At 44.5% G+C, this 26,595-nt stretch overlaps 4 protein-coding genes across 4 annotated transcripts; all 4 read right to left on the reverse strand.

Moving 5' to 3' along the window:
- Positions 1 to 210: 210 nt before the first annotated feature.
- Positions 211 to 4,081, reverse strand: LOC115106404 (retinol-binding protein 3-like). Its single transcript, XM_029629107.2, has 4 exons — positions 2,779 to 4,081; positions 2,409 to 2,599; positions 1,818 to 1,960; positions 211 to 1,696 (listed from the first exon to the last, which is right to left on the reverse strand). The coding sequence occupies exons 1-4, from the start codon at positions 3,961 to 3,963 to the stop codon at positions 1,368 to 1,370; spliced, it is 1,848 nt and encodes a 615-aa protein (XP_029484967.2). The 5' UTR covers positions 3,964 to 4,081; the 3' UTR covers positions 211 to 1,367.
- Positions 4,082 to 4,709: 628 nt separating this feature from the next.
- On the reverse strand, positions 4,710 to 8,675 carry LOC135563943 (retinol-binding protein 3-like). Its single transcript, XM_065007923.1, has one exon. The coding sequence runs from the start codon at positions 8,615 to 8,617 to the stop codon at positions 5,792 to 5,794; it is 2,826 nt and encodes a 941-aa protein (XP_064863995.1). The 5' UTR covers positions 8,618 to 8,675; the 3' UTR covers positions 4,710 to 5,791.
- A 2,376-nt stretch (positions 8,676 to 11,051) lies between these two features.
- Positions 11,052 to 15,061, reverse strand: LOC115106160 (growth/differentiation factor 2-like). Its single transcript, XM_029628717.2, has 2 exons — positions 14,195 to 15,061; positions 11,052 to 12,686 (listed from the first exon to the last, which is right to left on the reverse strand). Exons 1-2 carry the CDS (start codon positions 14,541 to 14,543, stop codon positions 11,785 to 11,787), a joined length of 1,251 nt encoding a protein of 416 aa, XP_029484577.1. The 5' UTR covers positions 14,544 to 15,061; the 3' UTR covers positions 11,052 to 11,784.
- A 303-nt stretch (positions 15,062 to 15,364) lies between these two features.
- Positions 15,365 to 20,890, reverse strand: LOC115106406 (growth/differentiation factor 10-like). The gene is given in 4 exon segments (XM_029629108.2): positions 15,365 to 17,168; positions 18,564 to 19,459; positions 20,224 to 20,359; positions 20,361 to 20,890. Coding segments are annotated over 4 exon segments (1,347 nt in total). The 5' UTR covers positions 20,484 to 20,890; the 3' UTR covers positions 15,365 to 16,976.
- Positions 20,891 to 26,595: the final 5,705 nt, after the last annotated feature.

Below are 26,595 nucleotides of genomic sequence, written 5' to 3' on the forward strand. Positions count from 1 at the left end.
TTCCCTGCATAACGTATCCTGTTAAATCCTTGTTTTGAAAAGGTGCTCGCCAAAAGCTGGTCTGTTCTCACTCTCTCACTGATTAGTATCTGTGTGTGCCTCTGAGATGTTACAGCTGCACTGCCATCTCCTGGGTGGAATGGATTTGCATCCCAGTGGTTGAATAGAATGGTGTAGATTGAAAAGAGACAAAGGGAGTCAATGTAATTATATTGGCTGATTTAATATATCCTCTAACAGAGTACTAATAAACTGTGTTTGTGTATTGCAGACCAAATTGAAACTGCAGAAAGCAACTAGAATGGGTAAGTATGACTTGAATTGACAGACTGATAATTGTTCTCAGGTTTTAAATTCTCATCTGAATGAGTAGTTTTTGTAAAAAGCTTTTGCTACTTAGAGCTGAAACACAGTTTATCTCAGCCATAATCTCACTAATTTGTTGGTTTGGATTATTACAAGAGGCTGTAACGGAAAGTTGTGTAACAATGGCTGGGATTGATTCCATTTTGTTGGTGTGTTTAATTGCCATCGGGAGAAAATCTGGTAGGAATTGTAGTAATTATAATGTGTTTGGTGTTATATGATATAAAAAGCTGCTTGGTTTTCTTGATCAACTCCTAACCTCTCTTATAAAACAATACACATATGTATTATTGTGTTTCCATTGCCTTTATTGTGTCCCACCAATTGGAATTGATACAACCCAAATGTCTTCACATGGCAAGTCACTATGTATGGACACAACACTACTTCCCATACACAGCAAAAAGACCCTGCATCAAATGTAAGAATGCTCCCCCAACAGACAGGACAATGTGTTTGTAAAGGTCCTAACAATGTTACTTGAAATTACAGGAGAAATATCATAGGAAAAGCAAATATGTCATTACAAATATTTCAGCATTTGATCCAACGCTGCTTTTTAAACTAGTTTCAGCTTTCCTGCTCTCGCACAATTTACAATTCACATTATTTTTGACAGCCAAAGATCTAAGCTGCTTTGACAAATCATTGCCACAAAGGCTAGTGGATCAGTAACTCAAACACAAACATCGTTTCTGAACCACTCCTTTAAGAGTCACATTTCAGTATAACATTTCCATTCACTCACACTTTCTTAAATCATTCTGCAATCACAGTAGTTTTCAGAAGTAAAAACTATAAGTAAAAACAAACCACAAACTGGTTCAGAACCTCTCACATTTTCTTGCAAAACGAGAACAGGCTACAGAAAGAAAGCTTAGGTGCAGAGGCTGGTTGCCTAAATTTGGTCAATTACATTTAACGGTACCCTACACACTTCTCTCCTCTGAGAACATAAGATCCTAAACGCCTTTGGCTGCCAACATCCACAGTTGGAGACTTCACTTCTTAGCACCGGCGAAGTGCTTGTTGAGGATGCCCTTGGCGGTGTCCAGGGCTGCGTCGGCGGGCACGGGGATGTGAGGGGTGACCCCGGCACCCTCCCAGGCGGGGCCCTGGGCTGTGTCTGAATGGGTGGTGGGGATGCTCAGGAACACATCACTGTCGCCCACGCGGAAGGTCTCAGGGGGGTGTGAGGCACCGTTGGTGGTCTCGCCCACGATCATGGCCCGACCATGCTTCTTCATGATGTAGACAAACTCCTCGGCGGCGCCGGCCGTGGCTCTGCTGGTCAAGATGATCAGGCTCTTCTTAGAGCCATACCTCGCACCTGAGAGAGAAGATGAGAGTCATTTTCATCTGCTGACAGCGCACAGTTGTGTTCTGCTTAATCCAAATCGATAAACTCATTATACAGTGCACATTATGAAACGTTTGAGTTTTTTTTAAACCTGTGAGCTCAGGTAGAGTCCACAGCTCCTTAGTGGTGCCAGACGGTCTGTCGTACAGTTTGTCCAGCAAGACCTGCTTGTCTGCATCAAAGAAGTAGGAGCAGAAGCCCGCAATGGCAGTAGTGGCCCCGCCAACGTTGTTTCTGCAAAATCAATTATGCAAACTCATTCAATATAAAAGATGAACATGTTGTAAATAAAAACTTTCCCGATGGTGCAACTGTCCCCATTTAACCCAACGAAATGGTAAGCCACTCTGTAACTCTGTTCATCTTGGTGAACATAAATATGTTCCTCCAATTGCTATGCTCGTAATTTGAGCTTTTGATTTTCACTTATAAAGAGAAGTTCTACAGATGTAGGATCGTAATTTTAGCCAGTTTGCCACAGCAGGAAAATAATTATGCAGCAACAGTAAATGTGAATTATTATGGGAATTATAATTCATGAACATTTTTGTAAGGGTTGATACATTTTTCATAAGGGAAAATCAAAATGACAAACTTCAGAAGCCTTTTTAAACCTCATACACACAACTAGTTTTACATTCTTCTGCAACGGTGTGATCAAATTATGATCCTACATCTGTACCTGAGATCAACAATCAGAGCGTCAGTGTTAACAACTTTGTTCCACACATGCTCCACGATGATCTGGGCAATGGCCTGAACCTCCTCGAAGTTACCAAACATGTCAAAGCGCAGGTAGCCAATGTTGTTCTCAAAAAGATCCGTGTGGAAGGAGACCTTGATCAGCTCAATGAACATCTCTGGAGATGGGTTCTGAAATCAACATAAAATGTCTCAAAATTGTCCCCCAAATTAATACTGAAATTCAATATATATATTTTTCAGGCAAATATTCATTAAAAAGTTGCTCTCTGGATTCACATAAAAGTATTCTCTATAGATAAATGTATCACAAAGGCTAGAAATACAATACAACATCAAATGTGTCTTACCATTGGTGGCAGGGGTGGGGTGTTGTGTGTGGTCTTCAGGCACTTGTCTCCAGACAGTGTCATGAGGTCAGCGGAGAGTTTAGTCTCCAGATCCACCTTTGAAGAGATCAAGTTGTAGTCACCGCTCGCTGCTGCCAGCTTCTCTGCAACGTCCGCTCCGACATTCTCAAAGGCGTAGTTGTCGGCCACCAGAGTGCCAGTTGCCTCGAGAATGGCAGGGATCTCGGCACGGAGGTTAATGATCTTAATGGCAACAGCCAGGGCATCTTCAGCATCGACCTCAACATCGGGCGTCACGCCGGTGACCTCCCAAGACTTCCCTGTGATTGGGTTGATGGACTTAGCCGAGGGCACTGTGACATAGAAGTCTGTGTCCCCGATCTTGATCTTGTCAATTTTCACGGACCCGCCAGCAGTTTTCTCCCCAACGATTGTGGCCCTCTTGAGGTTCTTCAGACAGTAGGCGACATCCTCTGCAATTCCCTTGGTGTTTGCACTGGTCAGGATGACGAGGGATTTCTTGGTTCCGTACCTCTCGCCCAGCAGTGTGGGCATGGACCACATCTCGGTGGTGGTGTCGGAGGGACGGTCGTACACGCTGTCGATGTGAATCAGAGGCTCGGCGTCGGTGAAATAAGACACAATGTATGGGATGCCAGACAGATCCCCGCTGCCTGTGTAGCGGAGGTCAAAGATCAGAGCGGACGTGGGCAGGATCTTTTTCCAGACCAGCTCCAGGAGGAGGGTGCCAATCTTGTCGGCCAACTCCTCCCCGATGATGTGGTCGATCCTCAGGTAGCCGATGTTGCCCTCTAAGACCTCCAGCTTAATGGAGCTCTGGAGCACGCCGATAAGCTGGTCCGGTGGCAGGGGTGGCAGGGCAGGGACCACCGCAGGGACATAGTTGGGCTCATTGGAGATGACCAGTCGGGGGTCATTGATGGTACTCTGGACCCCACCGGTCAGGACAGAAGCGAGAGTGTCGGGGTCAGGGATGCTGAGGATCTCTGTATTGCTGCTCGCAGCGTCAATGGCCTCCTGCATGCCAGTCAGCTTCTCCGGAGAGCAGTAGTTGTCCAGGAGAATTTTAGCCATGTCTACAATCAGGTCGGGTGCAAAAGCGCTGTGGATGGCAACATTGCCGAAGACCACCACCGATGCCAACAAGAGGAGAGACTTTGCCATCTTGTCGGGTTTCTAGATTGCAGTAAACCACAGTAGTAGCTGCTCTGCGGTGGAAGGTACGTCTGCAAAGAGGTCCTTGGTCAAATGAGACTCTTTCTCCTGAAAGTTTCTGTTAACACACACAAGGCTTTTCCTCACAATAAACCTTTAATCGTATTATCCTGAGTACTTGGGTAAGACAATAACAAGCTAACAATGTAGGTGCAGCATGTTGCCCAAGATGTAGGTGTTAAAAATATGTTTGTTGCTGTGCATGTGAGGTAAGGTTTGACTAGACACAAATAACTGCTGTGATTATACTTGGTGGAAATATTCACATTACTGTATACATTTATGATTATTTTTCATTTGAAGAAAACATCTCACTGATTGAACATCAATGTTAACTAGATATAACTAGATATAAATATATATATATATTTTTTTGTACCTTATAATTAGGCCTTCTGTTGGTCAGTAAGTTGATCTTAAGTGTAATATTACCTGTCCTTATACCATATTTAGGAGTCTAATCTCACACTCAGCATTATCCTTAGAATATAGAATTTATACTTGGAACATAGAATTTATACTTAGGACATAAGGACATAAAATTGTACTTAGAACGTAGAACTTGTACTTAGAATTTATACTTAAAACTTAGAACATAAAATAATCAAGTCGTCCACCCCCTCTTTCTTAATTTCCCATTGGCTGACCCAATATTATGGTCTGTAAATATGACATTGAGCTCTGAACAGTTCATCTCAGGTAATCAATAACTCACAAGTTTATTTAACAGTTTAGTGTTGATTAAAAATCAAATGAAACTTACCAGGAACCAACAACATTTGCTCTACAGTTCTAGTCAACCTACTATACCAGCGTAAAATAGAACATTTGTGTTTTCTCTTCTAAACTACAGTATATGGCCTCCGTTTGGTCATGACGCTAGTCATCATTTCATGTGGATAGACTATGTAAACATAAATGGTACCGCAGATCTGTCATGATAAAAAAGGGATGCTCTTCGTTCTGGTTCCGATCCTTGTTCTATAGTCTTTTCTCCTAACATGTATGAGCCCAGAACTTAATCAAGCATTTGACCAATTACGTGAAACTAGGTTAACCGATATTACACTATTCATAATGAGTTCATGTGGTTATCGTTGATGCTAAATACACAGTAGGAGAACTGAGTACAGTAGTTCACTACAGTTTTGTATAGGAAATGCTCCCTCTACTAACTGGCTAAAGACTCCTCTACATTGCATGACTTAACAAATGGAGAAAAGGACAAATAACAGATGCATTTAAAAGCAGATTAATATAGAAGTATAAAGTTTTTAGCGATAATCAAATGAAGTCCGTGATAGTACAATGAAATGAAATATCAACCCTGTTTCCTCACCCATATTTAGGCCAACACAAATATAGCCCAAAGAGTTACATCAAAGAGATAAAAAAATACATTTAGATATTCATAACATATAAACAAGAGGATTTACTTCGAAATCTAATCCGATTTCTCAAACAAAATGACGCACAGAGGGGTTGGTCAAATTCATCGAAGGCAACTCATTTGATCCCAGTGCTGCGACAGTTATTGATCTGTATATTTTCTAAATAATAATGTGCAATCTACTATTTTAAGATTTCAAATAAGAGAACCAAAATAGCTTTCCTTGGGGTGGATATATTATACCACAGATACATTATGTCAGGTTACAGAAAAATTATGATAATAAATAACATTTCTGTTAGAAATTACACAGGAAAAATAACATAATTCCAAATACAGCACAAACAAAGTAAACATTTAAAGGAAAGAGAAATTAAAACATGACCACTATTTCCCTTTATCTTGCTTTAAAAGCCTGGCTGCAATGATTCTCTGTGCAACACTCAGAGCATCATTTGCCTGGGCAGCAACGTGTGGCTCGACCCCAGAGACACTCCACACCTTCCCAGTAACAGCACTCAGGACCACCTGGTTAGGTATGGAAGCATACAGGATACTATTCCCGATCTGGTAGGTGCCGCTGGACAGGGACCCTCCGATGGTCGCCTCCCCAATCACCTTCACTCTGTTCAGGTCCTTCATGGCCCGTGTGAACACTTCGGCAGCTGACCCTGTCATTTGACTAGTGAGGATGTAGATATCCTTGGTGGAGCCGTACCTCTGACCCTGGATCTGAGGCAGGGTCATGACCTCGGTCATGGTGGTTGTAGAGCGGTCAAAGACGGTGTAAAGGTGCCTCAGGGGCTCAGCATCGAAGAAGTAGGTACAGAGGAGCGGGATGGCTGTGGAGTAACCACCTGTGTTGTATCTCATGTCAATGATCATTGTGTCCGTGTTCACCAGCTTGCTCCACACCAGTTTGATCAACTGAGGGCCGATGGCTCTCATCACTTCTATGTCTGCCATCATATCGAACCTCAGATAGCCCACGTTCCCGGGCATCACCTCGATCTTGAACAGCGTGTCAATGATGTAACCCACCTCCTGAGCTGTTGGGATTTTTGGCATGTCATGCAGAGACTCGGGTTCGATGTCGCAGTAGAATATGTGCAGCCGGTGGTCGCCTGACGTCTCCTGGAGGTCAGCTGTTAGCTGGGATGCCAGAGACTCATAGTCGACCACTGATCGATATGAGCCTTCGGCCCATTTGGTGAGCAGCACTCTACTGACCTTGTTGGCGACCTCAGGGATGGCATAGTGTACTTCCAAGAGCTCCCCTGTCCCCTCCACCAGTGACAGAACCTCCTTGTGAAACTCTATTATCTCATGGGCGTGGTCCACGGCCTCCTCAGCAAGCACTATGGCATCGGGGACCACGCCTCCACCTAGCCAGCACTCCCCGTTGTTGTCTATGAAGTTTATGAAGGGGACGGTGATGACAATGTCTGTGTCTTCCACCTGGAATGACTTGGAGTGCATCAGGGTCCCAGATGTGATTTCCCCGATGAGGGTGCCACGGTGCAGCGACTGCATCAGATAAGCAAATTCCTCCCCTGCACTGGCGGTATAGTGACTAGTCAGGATGTACACTCCACGTTTAGACCCATAGAGTGGGCCTAGGAGGCCGGAAAGCGTGTTAAACTCAGTGGTGGTGTTCTGGATCCTGTCGTATATGGTGAAGAAGTGGAACTGTTGTGATGGGTCTTGGAGGAAGGAGAGCAGGATGCCCATGGAAGCTGAGGACCCGCCTGTGTTGTATCGCAGGTCGATGATGAGGTTCTCTGTGTCTTTGAGGGCCTCCCAGATTTTTTGGGCAATCTGCTCTCCTAATTTGGCCATCACTGACACGTCTCCAAACTTGTCGAAGCGGAGATAACCAGTGTTTCCAGTTAGGATGCGTACTTTGAAGACTGTATCCACCAAGTTCCTGAGAAATGCTGGATCACCTGGTATGTTCTCAGGTTCAAAGTCTTCCTCAATGATAACCGGGTGATCTTGGGTCAGTTTGATCATCAGACGAGGGTCCTCTGAGACAGACTGCAGTTCATTGTTGAGTTTATTCGCCAGGTCCTCCTCTGAAATGACAGAGAAGAAATCAGTGGATTCCAGATGTTGAAGGAAAGCCGGTACTCTGTCTGTGAATGAGTAGTACTGCCTGATGATGTCAGAGACGCTCTGGATGGCCCTTGGAATGGCACTCCTGACCGCCAGTAGATTTTGGGCGTTAGCAACAGCCTCCTTGGCATTGATATTTACAGAGGGAGATACTCCACTCACTTCCCAGCTTTGGCCTGTTATTGGGTTCACTGACCTGGCCACTGGAATTGTGATGTAGAAACCAGAATCTCCTATTCTTATCTTCTCCACTTTCACTGACCCCCCGGCTGACCTCTCTCCAACAATGTTCGCCCTCTTCAAATGCTTCAGAGTGTAGGCGACTGCCTCAGCCGCACCCATAGTACGCTTACTGGTTAATACGATGAGGTCTTTTCGCTTTCCGTACCGCTCTCCCATGATAGACGACATAGTCCACAGCTCCTTAGTCGTGTTGGAGGGTCGATCGAACACAGTGTCAATGTGAATGAGAGGTTCTGGGTCGGAGAAGTAGGAGATGATGAACGGGACTCCGGACAGCTCCCCAGCTGTGCTGTAGCGCAGGTCAAAGATTAACGAGGAGGTGTTGGCAACCTTGTTCCAGACGTTGTCCCGGAGCAGCGGGCCAAGCTTGGCGGCCGTCTCCTCCCCTATGATCTGGTCGATCCTCAGGTAACCCACGTTATTCTCCAGGACCTCCAGCTTCACAGAGTTCCTGACCAGACGGATGAGCTGCTCGGTGGGGAGAGAAGGGAGGGCGGGCGGCATCACTGGGACAAAGTTTGGCTCGAAGGACACAGTTAGTCGAGGGTCATTGAGTGCACCCTGCACGCCAACTGTCAGCACAGATGCCAAGGTCTTGCGGTCAGATATTTTGAGGATTTCTCCACTGTTGATGGCTTGCTGAATGGCCTCCTGCATGCCGACCAGATTCTCTGGGAAGCAGTAGTTGTCGAGTAGAATTTTTGCCATGTCCAGCACCAGAGCTGGCTGGAAGGAAGAGCTGCCAAAGAGAACATGGCAAAGAAGCACCAGCAGTGCTGGTGAGAACCGACCTCCTGCCATTACTGCGGAGAATGTTATATTTGATCTGTTATCCTGCTTTTTTTGTCCATTCATTTAGAGGGGCGGTCCTTTGTTAAGAGAGAATGTTTTAACCACCAGGATTCGGACAGCAACAATGACATAAGAGGCTTTTGTTCCCAATAAACCTTTAATCGTATTATCTGAGGTGCATCCGCCAGACAGTAACAGATGAAAATGTTTAACTGGAGATGTTACATCAAAGGTATTATAATGTGCATATTTGGGGATGCCACAGGATTATTGGAGTTTCCCTTTTTTCTGTTGTTTTATTACTGTGAATGTTTCTGTGTGGATGTACAGTATTTTGTTTTAGGCATCAAATACGAAACCTTTGCATTCCATATTACTCTTGGGGAATTTCTATGATATGCACTATCATGTCATACTCATTTTCTTGAAAAAAAGGGATGAGATATGACAAGAGATTAGGTCAGATTAAAGAAGTGAAAGACAACCGGATTAGTATGAAAGCCCCATGTGAAAGTCACAATCACTTATGAAAGCATTGTGGTTTGGCCAGATGGAGAATAGGGCCATGCTTTGTGAGGCCGTGTCTGGGGCGCGGAGTGGATGACACGATTACACAGTTTGTGTTCACGTGTGTATTCCTGATACGCTGCCTTAAACACAGAATGCAGGATGGAAACTGAAGATTCAACAGCAATGATTATAAAAATGAACATGAATTACCATTTGTTTGAAAATACTTATATATTCACTATTTTACAATGCATGTTTGCATCCAGATTTTCACTCACTGCATTGCCCCTATGTTAATTTATCAACAGTGAATAGAATTTAGGGTTGAGTGAGTTCAAAACTGAAATTTATGACTGGGAATTTTTACAACACAGAATTACGCAACTACATATCGTCTAATGCGGCAGCACAGTGTGTACCGTTAATCTTGCCTTAACTTCTAATACCCATTCTTACATAAGCCCGTCTGGCGATTCCTCATGACCAATCAGGACCTGGAATCTCATTTTAAGACTCCGGTACATTGTTCACTGTGTCATTTGGGAGGGTTAGTGTTATCCGTGATCCTTGGGATGTCCCTATCCTAAACCCTAACCTTAATCCCTACCCTAACCCTACCCATAACCATTACCTAAGCCTAACCTTAACCCTAACCATTTTAATGGGGTAGGGACGTCCCAAGGATCCAGAAAGCAAGGACCTTTTTTGGAGGGTATGCTTGGCGCTAAAATGGATAGTGAGGAGGTCATCAGGGGGAGGAACTAATTTAGGCAATTGTGGACTCTGTTAACTAGGCTAAAATCAGATGTCACATTGTTTTTGAATGTAAAGGTGACCTCAACCCCAAAGGTGTTCGATGGGGTTGAGGTCAGGGCTCTGTGCAGGCCAGTCAACTTCTTTCACACTGATCTCAACAAACCATTTCTGTATGGACCTCACTTTGTGCACAGGGGCATTGCCATGCTGAAACAGGATAGGGCCTTCCCCAATCTGTTGCCACAAAGTTGGAAGCACAGAATTGTCTAGAATGTCATTGTATTCTGTAGCGTTAAGATTTCCCTACACTGGAACTAAGGGGCCTAGTCCGAACCATGAAAAACAGCCCCATCCGCCAAAACCAGATTCGTCCATCAAACTGCCAGATGGTGAAGCGTGATTTACCACTCCATAGAAGGCGTTTCCACTGCTCTAGAGTCCAATGGCGATGATCTTTACACCACTCCAGCCAACGCTTGGCATTGTGCATGGTGATCTTGTGTGCGGCTGCTCGGCCATTGAAACCCGTTTCATGAAGTTCCCGGCGAACAGTTCTTATGCTGCTTCCAGAGGCAGTTTGGAACTCGGTAGTGAATGTTGCAACCGAGGACAGAGGATTTATACACGCTACACACTTCAGCACTCAGCAGTCCCATTCTGTGAGCTTGTGTGGCCTACCACCTCGCGGCTGAGCCGTTGTTGCTCCTAGATGTTTCGACTTCACTATAACAGCAGGGCAGACCGGGGCAGCTCTAGCATCCTATGACGATGCCTCGTTGAAAGTCACTGAGCTCTTCAGTAAGGCCATTCTACTGCCAATGTTTTTTCTATGGAGATTGCATGGCTGTGTGCTCGATTTTATACACCTGTTAGCAACAGGTGTGGCTGAAATAACCGAATCCACTCATTTGTAGGGGTTTCCACATTTTGTATATATAGTGTATATTAAGACTGGGCCAACTTTGTTTTTACTGTGAAGCGGTGATGTAAGTGTCTACATCTAGGCTTCCTCATCCTCTGACAAACATTTGCTTCATTGGGACGGGAACCATCACCTCTGATTAGAATACATTGATGTGTATTGACTATTGTGCATTGACTAATGTTCACAACGGAAGTATGTCGGGATCAACGCGTACTTAATATTTAGATATGTGTGCAATATTTTAGTTGAATAATTACAAAAACAGTCAAAAGAAAATGTAAGGCATGAATGAAGGAGGAAGATATATACATAAAAAATAGTTTATTGTCCACCATTAGAGGGCACTCTGTACACATTATTCAAAGGAGAAATTCATCCCCAAAAGTTGAACTTTAGAAATTCAAAAATTAATATTAATTTATACAGTAGAACATATTTAGCGGAGAAATACACTGCTATGCTATAGAGCAGTTTCTGCCTCTAATATGAAACTAATGAGAACACTACATGTTTAATTCAAATGAATCATTTAGAATTCATAATCATCATTTTAATTGAACCTTTATTTAACTAGGCAAGTCAGTTAAGAACAAATTCTTATTTACAATGACGGCCTATCCCGGCCAAACCCGGACGATGCTGGGACAATTGTGCACGCCCTGTGAGACTCCCCATCACGGCCGGATGTGATACAGCCTGGATTCGAACCAGGTACTGTAGTGACGCCTCTTGCGTACACTACAGAAATGCCCTGTTATAAAAAATACTTTCAAAATCTACTCTTTTCGATTATGATAATTTTGTTATAGATATCAAACAATTGATGAACACTGACTTCATAATAGATCCAATTTATCATCTCTTTTGTTTTCTAAAACCATTACAATAATGATACATAGTTAATAAATACTGAATTTCAGGTTTTATTGATATATTTTCTGAGCGTATACTAAATAAAATAACTCAAAAGCATCTTACAACAGGAATGTACAGATTTACAGTAAAGGGTAAAGGGAACCACCGTGGATGTTACCTCTTACTACCTACATCCACATTCTGCCACCTTCATCTCCTCATACATCTGTCGCAAGGTGATGACACCATTCTCCTGGTACATGACCGGGATTGGGGCCAGTTTTGTGGGAACGCAACATGCCATGTTGGCTTTTTTGGGGTTCTTGAGATTGACCAGGGTTTGGATGAGGGCGTGTTTGGAAGGGGTCATGTCCTCAGTCAGGGGGTAGTAACACACCCCTCTACACTCAAAGGCGTCATACTCAGGGGGCGCTACGATCCACTGGTCCCAGCCGATATCTTTGAATTTGACGCGCATGGAGGTCCGTCGGCAGTAGCTGGTGTCCCCCTGCCTCTTCCGCCTGGGGTGTAGGTCCACGGGGATCTCATTGAAGTCGGGCCCTTGCCAGTCGCTCCCTGAGAAGACCGTCTCTTCCTCATGGACTATCTCCTCCTTCAGCTCCTTCTTGGCCTCTCTCTTCCTGCTCCCCAGGTCATCAGAGAAGACAATCAAAGCAGCTGACTGGTTATCCCCCACAGCCACGCTCACGTCAAAACCTCCGCCTTTGAAAGGCCCACAGTCCCACCTGTCGACCACCACCTCAAATGCACTGGCCCCACGGCCTGATTTGACCCAACTCTGGATGGCGGTGGTCACATCGAAAGCTTCCCAAGAGTGATGGGCCCCAACGACCTCTTTCCCATTCACAAAGTGGGCTGTGACATTGTTTCCTTTATACTCCACTTCATAGACCTTTATGGAAGCCCCGATCTGATTGGAGGAGGTTGAGTGCGAGGTCGCCCTATTATCCAGCAGGGTGAATAGCCTGAGTTCCGCCATGGTGACCTCTTCGTGATTTGGGACAGTTACATTGAACAGCAGTCTGTGTTTTGACTTTGTTCCATTTTTTGCAGAGTGACTAACATCTGCGAAAGTAGGCAACAGGCATACGCAGTTTCATATTTGATGTCACATATTTGAATCAATAGCCATAGAGGCACACAGGCTTGCTTAATAAGCATACAGTACTAACATAATGCCTTCAGAACTATTCAGACCTCTTTACTTTTTCCACATTTTGTTGTGTTACAGCCTGACTTGTGTATTTTTTAAATTGAGATGTTACGTCACTGATCTATACTCAATAGCCTATAATGTCAAAGTGGATTTTTGTTTGAAGATTTTTTTTTTTTTAAATAAATATTGATAAGCTGAAATGTCTTCAGTCAATAAGTATTCAACCCCTTTGTTATGGCAATCCTTTGTTATGGTAGTCACTACAAATATACAAGCATCCATCCTAATTCAGTTGCCAGAGAGGAAGGAAACTGCTCAGGACTTTCACCATGAGCCAATGGTGATTTTAAAACAGTTACACAGTTTAATGGTTGTGACACTGTATGACAAAACTGAGGATGGATCAACAACATTGTAGTTACTCCACAAAACTAATCTAAATGACAGAGTGAAAAGAAGGAAGCCTGTACAGAACAATATATTACAAAACATGCATCATGTTTGCAACAGGGCATGTAAGTAATACTGTAAAGAATGTGGCAGAGAAATAAATGTTTTGTCCTGAATACAAAGTGTTATGTTTAGGACATATCCAACACAACGCATTACTGAGTACCACTCTTCATATTTTCAAGTATGGTGGTGGCTGCATCATGTTATGGGTATCCTTTCATCGGCAAGGACTAGGGGAGTTTGTGGGGATAAAAAGATACGGAACACAGCTAAGCACAGGCAAAGCCCTAGAGGAAAACATGGTTCAGTCTTCCAACAGATACCGGGAGACAAATGTATCTTTCAGCTGGACAATAACCTAAAACACAAGGCCAAATCTACTCTGGAGTTGCTTACCAAGACGACATTGAATTTTCCTGAGGGGCTTAGTTACAGTTTTGACTTAAATCAGCTTGAAAATCTATGGCAAGACTTGAAAATGGCTTTCTGACAATGATCAACAACCAACTTGACAGAGATTGAAGAATTTAAAAAAGAATAATGGGCAAATACTGTACAATCCAGGTGTGCAAAGCTCTTAGAGACTTACTCAAAAAGACTCACAGCTGTAATCGCTGCCAAAGGTGTTTCTAACATGTATTGTCTCAGGGGGGTGAATACTTATCTAATCAAGATATATTAGTGTTGTAGTTTTCCTAAATATTTCATCAATGTTAGAATTTTTCTTACACGTTAACATAACAGAGTATTTTGTGTAGATCGTTGACCAAAAATGACAATTAAATCCATTTTAATCCCACTTTGTAACACAACAAATTGTCCAAAAAGTCAAGGGGTGTGAATATTTCTGAATACTTTCTGAAGCCACTGTATGTATGTAAATGTTGTGATAACTGATTTTTTTTAAACCCTGTGGCATAAGTCTTGCCCCAAATATTCCTGTTTGACTTGCCTATGTACATACCTTGAACGGTGAAGCTGCGAATGACATCAGAACGAGGCATCGCGGACTTGTCGGAGGCATACTTGTTGTACAGTTCAATCATGAACGGCGGTGGGTATATCTTGATGTGCTCTTGTGGGACATCTGATAAGTTGAGTTCTCTCAGAAACCCTTCCTTCATGTTTTCCAGAAAGCTCTGTAACCTGCTGTCCATTTCCTCCTTTTCAACAAAGTCCTGCTTGGAAGTCTCAGTGAAGCTCTCAGGATCTTCACTTTGAAGGACATCGTTCAGTGACTTGCATCTACAGGACCCCGTGGACACCAGCAAACTCAGACACATCTGGAAGAAGAAACGCCTTGAGCATTGCATCTTCAGAGCAAATCCTTCCCAATCAACACACTTTACCTTCCCAGTTCCCACTATGTATTTAACATGGACTTTGGGTGACGATCTGTTGAAATTGAGCTTCTTCTATGCTAGAGCTGGGATCCGCTCCCATGTTCTAGAGTAAACAGTAGCCTCGTTTCAACCAAAATAGTAGCACAGCCATTCTTATCTCGACCATTGACACTGTATCTTCATTTGGGCCTTGTTATCATTAGGGCGCTTGCCGTTAATGAATATTCTGTAAACATTTGACAGACACACTGCGATAATGAGCGAGGCGCTGGAAATTGCGAGACTACTGACAAACACTTTGCTAAATTCTTCCCACTTGCTTTCCACTAACGGGTCATAGTTTGAGGCCGACGGAAATCACCATAAGTTAGGAGAGGCAAAAAAATAAATAGTGAGAACTTTCCCATATTGATACAGGACATGTTTTCTTCAGAGTCTTTCAGATACATAAGCAATAAAGATGTCAAACTAACACATTTGCTCAGAAATGTTAGTTACAGGTTAAATTGGCAGCACTCGATATTCCAAGGGGAATTATTTGTGTAGAACACCTTCTTCATCACCAGTAAACACTGTGGCTAGGATCCAGTGACATCCGAGGCCAATGTGTCTGAGGACATTGGCCTGAGTCCTGGCACTTTCCAACAGTGTGTTTTTCTCTCTCACACATTCAGGCAGACCCCCCCCCCCCCAACCCCCCACTCTGTGGGATATCTTTATGAGTAAAGGCCAGTTAAATATCCTCTGACATGCATTTTCCGTAGAGAAGAATGCACCAGATAAACAAGTGATTTGGTGATTAAGGTACTTTCTTTATTTGAGTCTGAAATGAGTAACACATTCCTATTCCCTAAACATTCCTATAATTCTAATATTAGCTGCTTGGCTAATACTGTAAATATGTAGGATGCTTTTTTTTCTCTCCACTGATTGTTGTTTTGACCAATCACATCAGAGTTTTTCACATCAGATCTTTTTCAGTGCTGATCTGATTGGTCAAAAGACCAACTAGTGAAAAAAATATCAGAATTGGGCAGCCTGTGTAAACGCAGCCTATGAGGACTCAGGACAAGGTCATCATAAAATGATTACAACCCCAACCAATCTCCCAGGGTTCTCATCATTCATGTACTCCACTTTATGGAGCATTCCGTTTATTTCCATTTAAGTTTTGAGTCAATCTAGGCCATATTTGGGCAATTAAAGCACACATGATCAAAACCGGACAAAGCCTAAACAAAGTATAAATGCACAATTCGCAATGTTGGAATAGAAATTACATAGCACAATATTCTCAATACTTTTGTGGTAGTTTGACGTTAATCAACTACAGTATGATGCTGAAAATGTTGAATGTAATAACTTTGCACTAGTGGTCTATAAGTAATTAAGCTCTCACAATCTTTCCGTCAATAAGATCAAAACCAGCAATCTCAGGTCTACCTCTTCAAATGGCCATTTTTTGAAAACTATTTTCTATTTCAAAACAGCAGGTGGCAGGAATGTGCTGTCTATCTCCATTTTCTTCGCTGAATATGATGACAATGGATTCCTGATTCAAACTTATGCAAACATGACATGTCAGAAAACAACATGGGATTATTTATTATAACAGTACATTCTCTCATGTATTAACCATTTATGTTGACAGATTCATTCAAACTGCACAACTAGTGAACACTACAGGCAAAACATAGTTTAAGATCCCAGCAATTATTTACAGAAATAAGTCTTATTTAGTTGTATTAGTTACATTATTATTTACAGAGGTTCAGCTTTTGAGTCTTGTACCGTATGAAGACATCACATGTAAAGCTCACCTGAGTCCAATAGTCTAAGTGCAGCAGTGGAGGCTGGTGGGAGGAGCTATAGGAGTAGGGGCTCATTGCAATGGCTGAAACTGAGTCGTACATGTCGTTTCCATGTGTTTGATAGCATTCCATCTATTCCATTCAAGCCATTGCAAGGAGCCCGTCCTCCTGTAGCTACTCCCACCAGCCCCCACCGAAGTCCAGTACATGGCAATAGGGTCCATCATTTGAGTTACTTTGGAATCCGTGTATACATCAGGAGCTCTGGATGGCTGAAGACTTGGCACTGACAGTGATACAGGCCCAAATTCAACTACAGTTGAGCTGCTGAATGACAAGGAAATGTCTGTGTGAATCACACGGATCTGATGGTCAGACACGGCGTTCTCTGCATCTCGCCACCCTTATCTATAATCCAGAAACCCTTATCTATAATCCAGATCTCCCTCCATGGTGGGTTTATCCATCGCAGCCTCATCCAAAGATGTCTGTCTTTTTTACTGTACTGACTGAATGTCTCTTCTGCTCCACTCTGTCTGATTCATTGTACTCTGGCTCATGCATTATGCATTGAGGCTCCTTCCGGGTGGTTCTACTGGCAGGCGCAGGTCTCCACAGACATGTTGGGGTAAACCTTCAACACCATGTTCCGGCTGGGGTCCAGGAAGAGAACACTCAGAGAGCTCATCCTGTCCGGAACACAGCAGGGCTCCGGAATGCCGGGAACGATTCCCACCGCCCTCACAATGCTTTGGATGGTGGCGTGGTTCGAGGGCCGGGCAACCTGGGAGCCAGAGAGGGAAAGAAGCTGGAGTTAAGAGGGATTCTCATTCACAAGGGAGTATGATGATGACATCACGTTTGTTAGGCATGTACACTATATATACAAAAGATGTAGACACTCCTTCAAATGAGTGGATTGGTTATTTCAGCCACAACCATTGCTGACAGGTGTATAAAATCTAGCACACTGCCATGCAATCTCCATAGACAAACATTGGCAGTAGAATGGCCTTACTGAAGAGCTCAGTGACTTTCAACATAGCACTGTCATAGCATGCCACCTTTCCAACAAGTCAGTTCCTCACATTTCTGCCCTGCTAGAGTTGCCCCGGTCAACTGTAAGTGCTGTTATTGTGAAGTGGAAATGTCTAAGAGCAACAACAGCTCAGCCGCGAAGTGGTAGGCCACACAAGCTCACAAAACGGGACCGCCGAGTGCTGAAGCACGTAAATATCATCTGTTCTCAGTTGCAACACTCACTATCGAGTTCCAAACTGCTTCTGGAAGCAACGTCAGCATAAAAACTGTTCGTTGGGATCTTCATGAAATGGGTCCCCATGGTCGAGCAGCCACAAACAAGCCTAAGATCACAATGCACAATGCCAATTCCCAGCTGGATTGGTGTAAAGGTCGCCTCCATTGGACTCTGGAGCAGTGGAAACGCCATCTCTGGAGTGATGAATCACGCTTCACCATCTGGCAGTTTGACGGACGAATCTGGGTTTGGCGGATGCCAGGAGAACACTACTTGCCCCAATGCATAGTGCCAACTGTAAAGTTTGGTGGAGGAGGAATAATGGGCTTGGGCTAATTTCATGGTTCAGGCTAGGCCCCTGAGTTCCAGTGAAGGGAAAACTTTGTGGCACAGTTTAGGGAAGGCCCTTTCCTGTTTCAGCATGACAATGGTCTGGTGCACAAATCGAGGTCCATACAGAAATGGTTTGTCGAGATCGGTGTGGAAGAAGTTGACTGGCCTGCACAGAGCCCTGATCTCAACCCCATTGAACATCTTTGGGATGAATTGGAACGCAGACTGCGAGCCAGGCCTAAATCGCCCAACATCAGTGCCCGACCTCACTAACGCTCTTGTGGCTGAATGGAAGCAAGTCCCTGCAGCAATGTTCCAACATCTAGTGGAAAGCCTTCCCAGAAGAGTAGAGGCTGTTATAGCACCAAAGGGGGGACCAACTCCATATTATTGCCCATGATTTTGGAATGAGATGTTCGATGAGCAGGTGTCTACATACTTTTGGTCATGTAGTGTATTTTATCCAGCATGCCCTTCGTCATCTGATCAATTAAAGCAATTCCAAACATATTTTCAAAACAATTCAATATTTTATTTACTAAATAAATACTACATGAAACACTGAAGTAAAACACTACGCTAACTTACCTTAGGAATAGGAAATCCGCAGGTGCCTGCACAGTAGTATGCATCAAAGGCTTTCGGGGCTAGCACCCACTCGCTCCAGCCGATGTCTGCAAAATCCACTCTCAGGTAGCGCCGGGCGCAGACCCTGGGCTCACTCCACTGTCTCCTGCGAGCCTTCTTCATGGTCCTCTCATCAAAGCTCAGCACCTGGGGCTTATTCAACCCCTCACTGCTCTCCTGGCCATGCTTTTGCCCATCTTTCATTGAGGGCTTGATCTTGGGAACCAAATAAGTGCTCTCCCATAGCTCATGGCTCTTCAGGGTGTTGAACTGGACCTCAGGCAGGTCATTGTCCAGTATTTGGTTCAGGGGGGACAAAGCTTCTCTTTTCAGCCTAGAGGCTGGAGGAGATTCGTTGGATGACCGGGTGGGCTCCTCGCCCGAAGGGAAAGGCCCGTACCTCTGCAGGGTCATGGCCACACTGTTGGGCTCAGATATGGCCATGTCGTTGGCATACGCCAGGACGTACGGTAGGATGGTTGGAGAAAGGCGCTCCTGGTTCCTCTGGAGCCTCATCCCGAAGTCAAACTCAGCGGTAATGAGGAAGACTCCCAGGATGCGGGCCTCTTTGACTACAGCGGAGACATCACTTGTCTGCCAGGACCCTCTCCTGGGAGGGGGCAGGGTGACATTGCCCAGCAGGGAGGCAAAGGCAGAGTTTGGGGACGTTCCTCGGAAGAGGAGCTGGGACGGGGGATGCCACTGAAGGCGACAGGAAGCGCTTCGGGAGCGCCGGCAGATCCAGGGTCGGTGGCGGGGACGCTGGTCCAGGAAGTGGAATGTGGCGGACAGGATGTCCTCCGACTCCTGGATGGACGACAGGTTGAAATGGAACCACACACTGTTCTTGGAGACACCTGCAAAAAAAAGACAAGACAATGGAAAGACGTAGTGACAGCATTTTCAATTCTAAACTTTATTTTTCAATGTAGCTTTATTTCAACTGTTTTCTCTGCTAACTATAATGTCATAAAAACAATGAATGATTAGCTCTGGGTGAAATAGCATCACATACAGCAGGTTATAGTGCATGCTACCACATGGCATGATAACGATCTGATTGCAATATACAGCATTTGGATTACAATAAACAATCATCTTAATTTCATCCCTTGACTCCCACTGCTGTTTGAAAGATAAACATAGCCTCTGAAAAGGTCTCAGACATGTGGAAATGCTCAGGAGCGCACGAGAATAATTTTCCATGTGCCTCTATTGGCGTCATAATCGGCTTTGGTCTAATATGTCGTGGATACTAACAGTAGCCTATACTCTCACATTGAGCTTGTATCAAGTAGTGACAGGGAATGGGGGGTGCTTATATTAAACACATTCAGTAGCTGAACTTTATTTATGATTTACGTTTTGCTCTTGCAAAATTATATTTATGTCACTGTACGGTTCCAAGTGATATAGGCTACTGTAGCTGCTGTATCCTACCTACAGCAGCCCGCCACTTCATATTAGGTTATGTGACATTACAGTGTCATGCAGTAACATATGCACATATAATAATAATGCATTTTATGTAGCAGACGGCTTTCGGGACACTCAATGACATCTTACGTTAAAAAGGCCTACATAAAATCTACTGCCGTACATAGGGCAGGAGAACACTCACCTGGAATAGCCTTAAAACTTCTGACGGTATTTTCGTCTCGATGGCGTTGTGGTTCCTTACTGTACTTTTCATAGACTTTAAACATATTGATGGAGACCATGTCCCGCCGTGCGCTTTCGCGCGAGGAGGTGCCATCCGGTAGTTTCGTGGATATCGCTGTCCTGCTGCGTAATTGCGAATGGCTCCTCTGATAAAACTTCCCCGATACCGGAATGAAAAAATAACATCAAATGCACCAGATGTAATAATATCTTCGTCATATTTTCGATGTAAAACGAATTATTCCATCAAGGACCGTCTTTCTTTAGTGTTTGAATGTGCCAAAATGTGAGAAAAATCCTCCACAGCTCTCGGCAGTGCAATTCCAGGACGCGCTTGATTAGTTGTTTTTCTTTTTACTCATATGTAGATTGGAGGTCAACATTTAAATCGGTAAATCGTTTGGCAAACTTCACAGCGTATTGCTCCACACTGTTTTCTTACTGACAGAGAGACCAGGGGGTAGACTACTGCTTTAGCAGTGACAGATGGTGACGCTTTGCAGCGCCCAGCCAACGAGAGAGTCAAGTCCGCAGATCTCCCACATTGTAGAATAACTGTATGTGCTGGCTGCTGTTAAAATTTACAGTACTTTAGATATTGCAACTATGAAAACAGGAATTATATTATATTATTATTAAAGGTTTTCATACATCATTTAAAAAAGCATTTACACTCTAAACCTAACTAATTAAATTAATTTTGACTATTTGAACTATAATGTCTATTCCGTTCCATTCTGGATAAACATAGGCATGATGATCACACAATGACTGGGGCACAGGGCACTCCCTTGTAGTGAAGAGTTGCATGAAGAATTGATGTTTCGGTGGCATGCCGATATGTAAAGACATATCTCCCTTCCTGGTCTCTCCAGCCAACCATGTGATGTTAAGACCTTTTGTGAGGTGCTCTTGTTTTTCTTCCATTTCATTCTTTTGTGGCCCCTCGGTCGGAGGGCCCTGCTGGAGCCTCCTGCGTTTCTGGGGTCTTGATGTCTAGTTAACAGCAGCACAATGCGGACCCTGTGAGAGAGGTGGTGACAGCCTGGCTACTGGGGTCAGTGAGCCATTAAAATACCTTCTACTGGCCCGACGGGAATCACTGGGGCCTTTCACACCACGCTTTACATGTCCTGCAACAGCACTAAAAGCCCCCTGCTCCTGAAGCCCATCACTAAAGCAAGGATTGTCTTAAGGTTTTCACTACATAGCCCAAGCAAGATCATATCAGCCTCAGCTGTCATCATGTGTCGCGATCATGGTAGACGCTTCCCATTAGAGCTACCCATAATTTCCTTTGTGACAATGAGGTTGGAATAATACTGTGAACTTGTGAAAATTGTGTTAATGCCCTTTTAGTGTAAGAGCTGTTTGAAAAGACCACCTGGTGATGTCACCAGGTGGTAAATTAGTTAATAGACCAATAAGAAAGCGAGTTCCAAACCTCTGCCAATAACAGCTAGTTTTCAGTTTTCCCTTCCCCACCCAGACCAATCCAAAACAGTCCTAGAAAAATGATTGCTTGAGAAATTTCTCTTAGCTAAGAAACTATTTTTGTTTCTTCTGGACCATTTTAATTGAAAACAATCACAGTGAGGTACTTAATTGTTACCCAGAAAGGAAATTAATATTGAGAAAGAAATTAATATTGAGATAAAAATGGCTGCATTGGACCTTTAACTGTTCATCATTTCATATTTTTTTAATCGGTACAGCAGACACTGGCCAAGACAATGGCCCCTCACACATAAGACCATTTAAAAAATGGCATTCCGTATGACATCATGCATGAATCACCTCTGGTAGAGAGATGAAGTAGGGGGACAGAAGAAAATGCTTTGATTCACAGAATATCTGCCTGGGGCGTTCATCAAGGAGTGAAAGACAGTGAGTCCGCCATGTTGCTTTTGGCTGGACACCAATCTCCCCTCGACTTGTTTTCTTACTGCTGGCTAGGACTAAATGACCGCTCTGACTGATTTGGTCATGGATGTCCAAAGGCCATGAAAACCCCTCCATTACTCATCTGATCCCTGCCAAGATGTCCATGTGTGATCACACAGACCCTCACCAGACTGGGTCCTCTGCCATACCTCCCTCATGGACACTCAGAGAGAAGAGTTCACATCAATGTCCTCCTTCTGAGAAAAACAGACAGCAAGACAGACAGCCTTCCTCTCCCAGAAGATATCCGGAACAGCTCCTGCATTTGCATAGCAGCACATTTAGAGATCAACGCCAACAGAAGATGGAATGCCTCCTGGAAAGGATTTGTTATGACAAATTTATGGCCCAAATCTCAGCAAATTGCAGGGTTTACTGGGTATAGATGGCATCCGAGTGGGACTGGAGTAGTTTATCCCCCCCCACACACCACCTGGGCTGCTTGCTGACAGAATGATCACATCAGGGTGTATTTCTGCAGACCTTGTCTCGTCCAGCCGGGCCGCTCAGACGTCTGATTTCTGAATAAAGGCCTGACCCAGTGCCATGGCCTGTCGGAGCTCCGCATAAAAAGTGAGTGATTTATCATTGGGGTTCAGACATTTGGGTTCAGTAACAAAGGTAAAGAGCTGCTCTCAGCAGTGCGAGCAGCGCTAGCTGAGCAGTGCAGCTCCTCTCCTGAGACCCACTACATCTGCAGAAACTCAACCCACAGACAGAGCCAGCAATCAACATGATGGATTTCACCTCCAACGTTCGCTTCATGTGACCCAATTACAAAAATACTAAGAAATCATTATAGATACAAAATTAGACTTGAGGTATATTCTCTGACCACTTATGAATACACCAAAGTTATCTTTGCCTCAGTAAGGAGCGCTGGAGTTTTTCCCTTCAACTCAGGAATAATTGGCTGTAGATAGGGGAATTCCCTTAGCACTTAGGCAGAGAAAGAAACCATATAGTCTTGAATCAAAGTTACATCCACTCATTAGATGGTTTTATTTCTTCAGCTCATTTTCTTCAAATCCCAGAGTAATCTTTAAGCCTCTGTATCAGTCTGCAGTATATCTGCCAAGACACTTACAACTAATACAGTAAAGCACAGTCACTTACACAATTGACCGTATGAACTCTTACCATTGCACTCACGCACACAGTCTACTGAGATGGACCATTCTCTATCTCTTATGATGCTATGTCAAGTTATTATCAGTTGATGATCACTTTCCAGAACGTGAAGTCATTGCTTTGATTACTTAAAGCAAGTTTTAATTGAATTGTTGGTCATTCTTAATGCGAGATGCCTATCTGAAAACAAGCAAGCCTGATGTGTTTGGGCACTTTTGAAAAATGGACAAAGCTATTGAGTTACAACCATTATTCACTGTTGGAGGCTTCTGTTTGGACGACACAGTGAGTTTGGCTGAGAAACAGCTGTATCTGCTTCAGGCAGGGGGAATGGGCCACGCCAATGGTCCAGTCGCTCAATGGCCCCTCTTTTGTTTATGCCTACGATGAGTTGCGGAAAGCGTGATTGGTCATAGAGCGTTGTATTCAATCCACATGGTAATCAATCACTTCAAGGGCTCCCAAACAGGGAGGCCATTTTCCCATCATCATTCAGTCAGTGAGACCATTACACTTCACTTTAATGCACCAAATGGACTGACGACGGGCACTGCTCTCTCCCCTCCCATCCACACCGTTTCGTTTGACTGTCTATAAATCACTCCGTAATGCTGTGACTTTGGCCCTGCGCAACTGTAATGGATGAGATTTGCCCTTAAGCCATTTTTTAATCTGGTCTATGTGTGATATATCAGTGCTCAGACGCAAATTCTTTGAATGAAGTGTGTAATTTACCAGCCAGTTTTGAAGTTGTGCCCCCCTCTTCCCTCCAGCCCATTTTTTCATGAGAGAGAATGGAATTAGCTTGGTGTATTTCAGACAGACTTTTCTGGCCAGGCACATTGTTTCTCTTGGCCTCACACAGTAAGTCTGGCATTATGGGCTTTTTTTGTGCCTTTAAATATATATTTTTTCATTGATCCATATGGGAATGCTTGATTTTAAGCAGGATTTAAGACGATGCTATACTCTGTTAGGGGCCTGGATTTCGCATCCGTATTCCTATTAGTGCTTTGTTGAAATACTCAGTAATATCGATAATCATGATAATAGTAGATGGCTGCCGTTGTAGGATCTCCTAATGAATTGTACTATTGAGTGCGTTTTTTTCGCGTTATTTGTAACTTATTTTGTACTTAATGTTTCTGCCACTGTGTCTTATGACCGAAAAGGGCTTCTAGATATCAGGACGGTGATTAGTCACCCCGATCTGGAGGAAGACGTTTTCTTTAACGAGTCGAACGGGAAGGATTTACTTCAGACGCCCGACAAGGCCCTCATCCCTGACATTCGCAGGAGGAATCTAGCACCCACACTAACCAGTCATCTCAGCAGCACTACCACAAAACCACCCCATCCAGCAGTCATCTACCAACCAGAGAGCCACACTACACCAACCAGTCATCTAGCACACCTACACCAACAGAGATATCGGGGACGAAGGTTTGGGTGCCTCGTAAGGATCCGACGACGAGTGGGTAATCTGCCTTTACCATCAGTCCTAATAGCCAATGTACAATCATTGGATTGTTTCTCATCCAGCACCCATACCAACCAGTCATCTAGCAGCCACCTACACCAACCGGTCATCTAGCACCCATACCAGCCAGTCATCTAGCAGCTACCTACACCAACCAGTCATCTAGCACCCACACCAACCAGCTAGTCATCTAGCACCCACACCGACAAGTGATCTAGCAGCTACCTACAAAACCACTCATCCAGCACACATACCAACCAGTCATCTAGCAGCCACCTACACCAACCGGTCATCTAGCACACATACCAACCAGTCATCTAGCAGCCACCTACACCAACCAGTCATCTAGCACCCACACCAACCAGCCAGTCATCTAGCACCCACACCGACAAGTGATCTAGCAGCTACCTACAAAACCACTCATCCAGCACACATACCAACCAGTCATCTAGCAGCCACCTACACCAACCTGTCATCCAGCACCCATACCAACCAGTCATCTAGCAGCCACCCATACAAACCAATCATCCAGCACCCATACCAACCAGTCATCTAGCAGCCATTTACACCAACCAGTCATCTAGCACCCATACCAACCAGTCATCTAGCACCCACACTAACCAGTCATCTAGCAGCTACCTACACCAACCAGTCCACTACCACCCACACCAACCGGTCATCTACCACACACACCAGCCAGCCATCTAGCACCCATACCAACCAGTCATCTACACCCACACCAACCACCCACAGCAACCAGCCAGTCATCTAGCACCCACACCAACCAGTCATCTAGCAGCCACCTACACCAACCAGTCATCCAGTACCCATACCAACCAGTCATCTAGCAGCCACCCATACAAACCAATCATCCAGCACCCATACCAACCAGTCATCTAGCACCCACACCAACCAGTCATCTAGCAGCCACCTACACCAACCAGCCAGTCATCTAACACCCACACCAACCAGACATCTAGCACCCACACCAACCACCCACACCAACCGGCCAGTCATCTTGCACCCACACCAACCAGTCATTTTGCACACACCTAGACCAACCAGTCATTTAGCAGCCACCTACACCAACCAGTCATCTAGCACCCACAACGACCAGTCATCTAGCAGCCACCTACACTAACCAGTCATCTAGCCCCCATACCAACCAGTCATCTAGCATCCAACTACACCAACCAGTCATCTAGCCCCCATACCAACCAGTCATCAAGCACCCACACCAACCAACCAGTCATCTAACACCCACACCAACCAGTCATCTAGCAACTACCTACACCGACCAGTCATCTAGAACCCACACCAACCAGTCATCTAGCAGCCACCTACACCAACCAGTCATCTAGCATCCACACCAACCAGTCATCTAACAGACACCTACACCAACCAGTCATCTAGAACCCATACCAACCAGTCATCTAGCAGCCACCAACACCAACCAGTCATCTAGCACCCACACCAACCAACCAGTCATCTAGCATCCAACTACACCAACCAGTCATCTAGCCCCCATACCAACCAGTCATCTAGCAACCACACCAACCAACCAGTCATCTAACACCCACACCAACCAGTCATCTAGCAACTACCTACACCGACCAGTCATCTAGAACCCACACAAACCAGTCATCTAGCAGCCACCTACACCAACCAGTCATCTAGCAGCCACCTACACCAACCAGTCATCTAGCATCCACACCAACCAGTCATCTAGCACCCATACCAACCAGCCAGTCATCTAGCACCCACACCAACCAGTCA

The sequence above is a fragment of the Oncorhynchus nerka genome, linkage group LG23, assembly GCF_034236695.1.
Source record: "Oncorhynchus nerka isolate Pitt River linkage group LG23, Oner_Uvic_2.0, whole genome shotgun sequence".
NCBI lineage: Eukaryota > Metazoa > Chordata > Actinopteri > Salmoniformes > Salmonidae > Oncorhynchus > Oncorhynchus nerka.

What these genes read in the sequence shown, in the direction of transcription:
- LOC115106160 (XM_029628717.2), bottom strand. Translation starts at nt 14,543, where the DNA reads ATGCAATGCTCAAGGCGTTTCTTCTTCCAGATGTGTCTGAGTTTGCTG. An exon ending in TCGCAGCTTCACCGTTCAAG is followed by an intron (nt 12,687 to 14,194) that starts GTATGTACATAG and finishes CTACTTTCGCAG; the next exon opens with ATGTTAGTCACTCTGCAAAA.
- LOC115106404 (XM_029629107.2), bottom strand. Translation starts at nt 3,963, where the DNA reads ATGGCAAAGTCTCTCCTCTTGTTGGCATCGGTGGTGGTCTTCGGCAAT. An exon ending in CCCCACCCCTGCCACCAATG is followed by an intron (nt 2,600 to 2,778) that starts GTAAGACACATT and finishes TGTTGATTTCAG; the next exon opens with AACCCATCTCCAGAGATGTT. An exon ending in GCTCTGATTGTTGATCTCAG is followed by an intron (nt 1,961 to 2,408) that starts GTACAGATGTAG and finishes TTGATTTTGCAG; the next exon opens with AAACAACGTTGGCGGGGCCA.
- LOC135563943 (XM_065007923.1), bottom strand. Translation starts at nt 8,617, where the DNA reads ATGAATGGACAAAAAAAGCAGGATAACAGATCAAATATAACATTCTCC.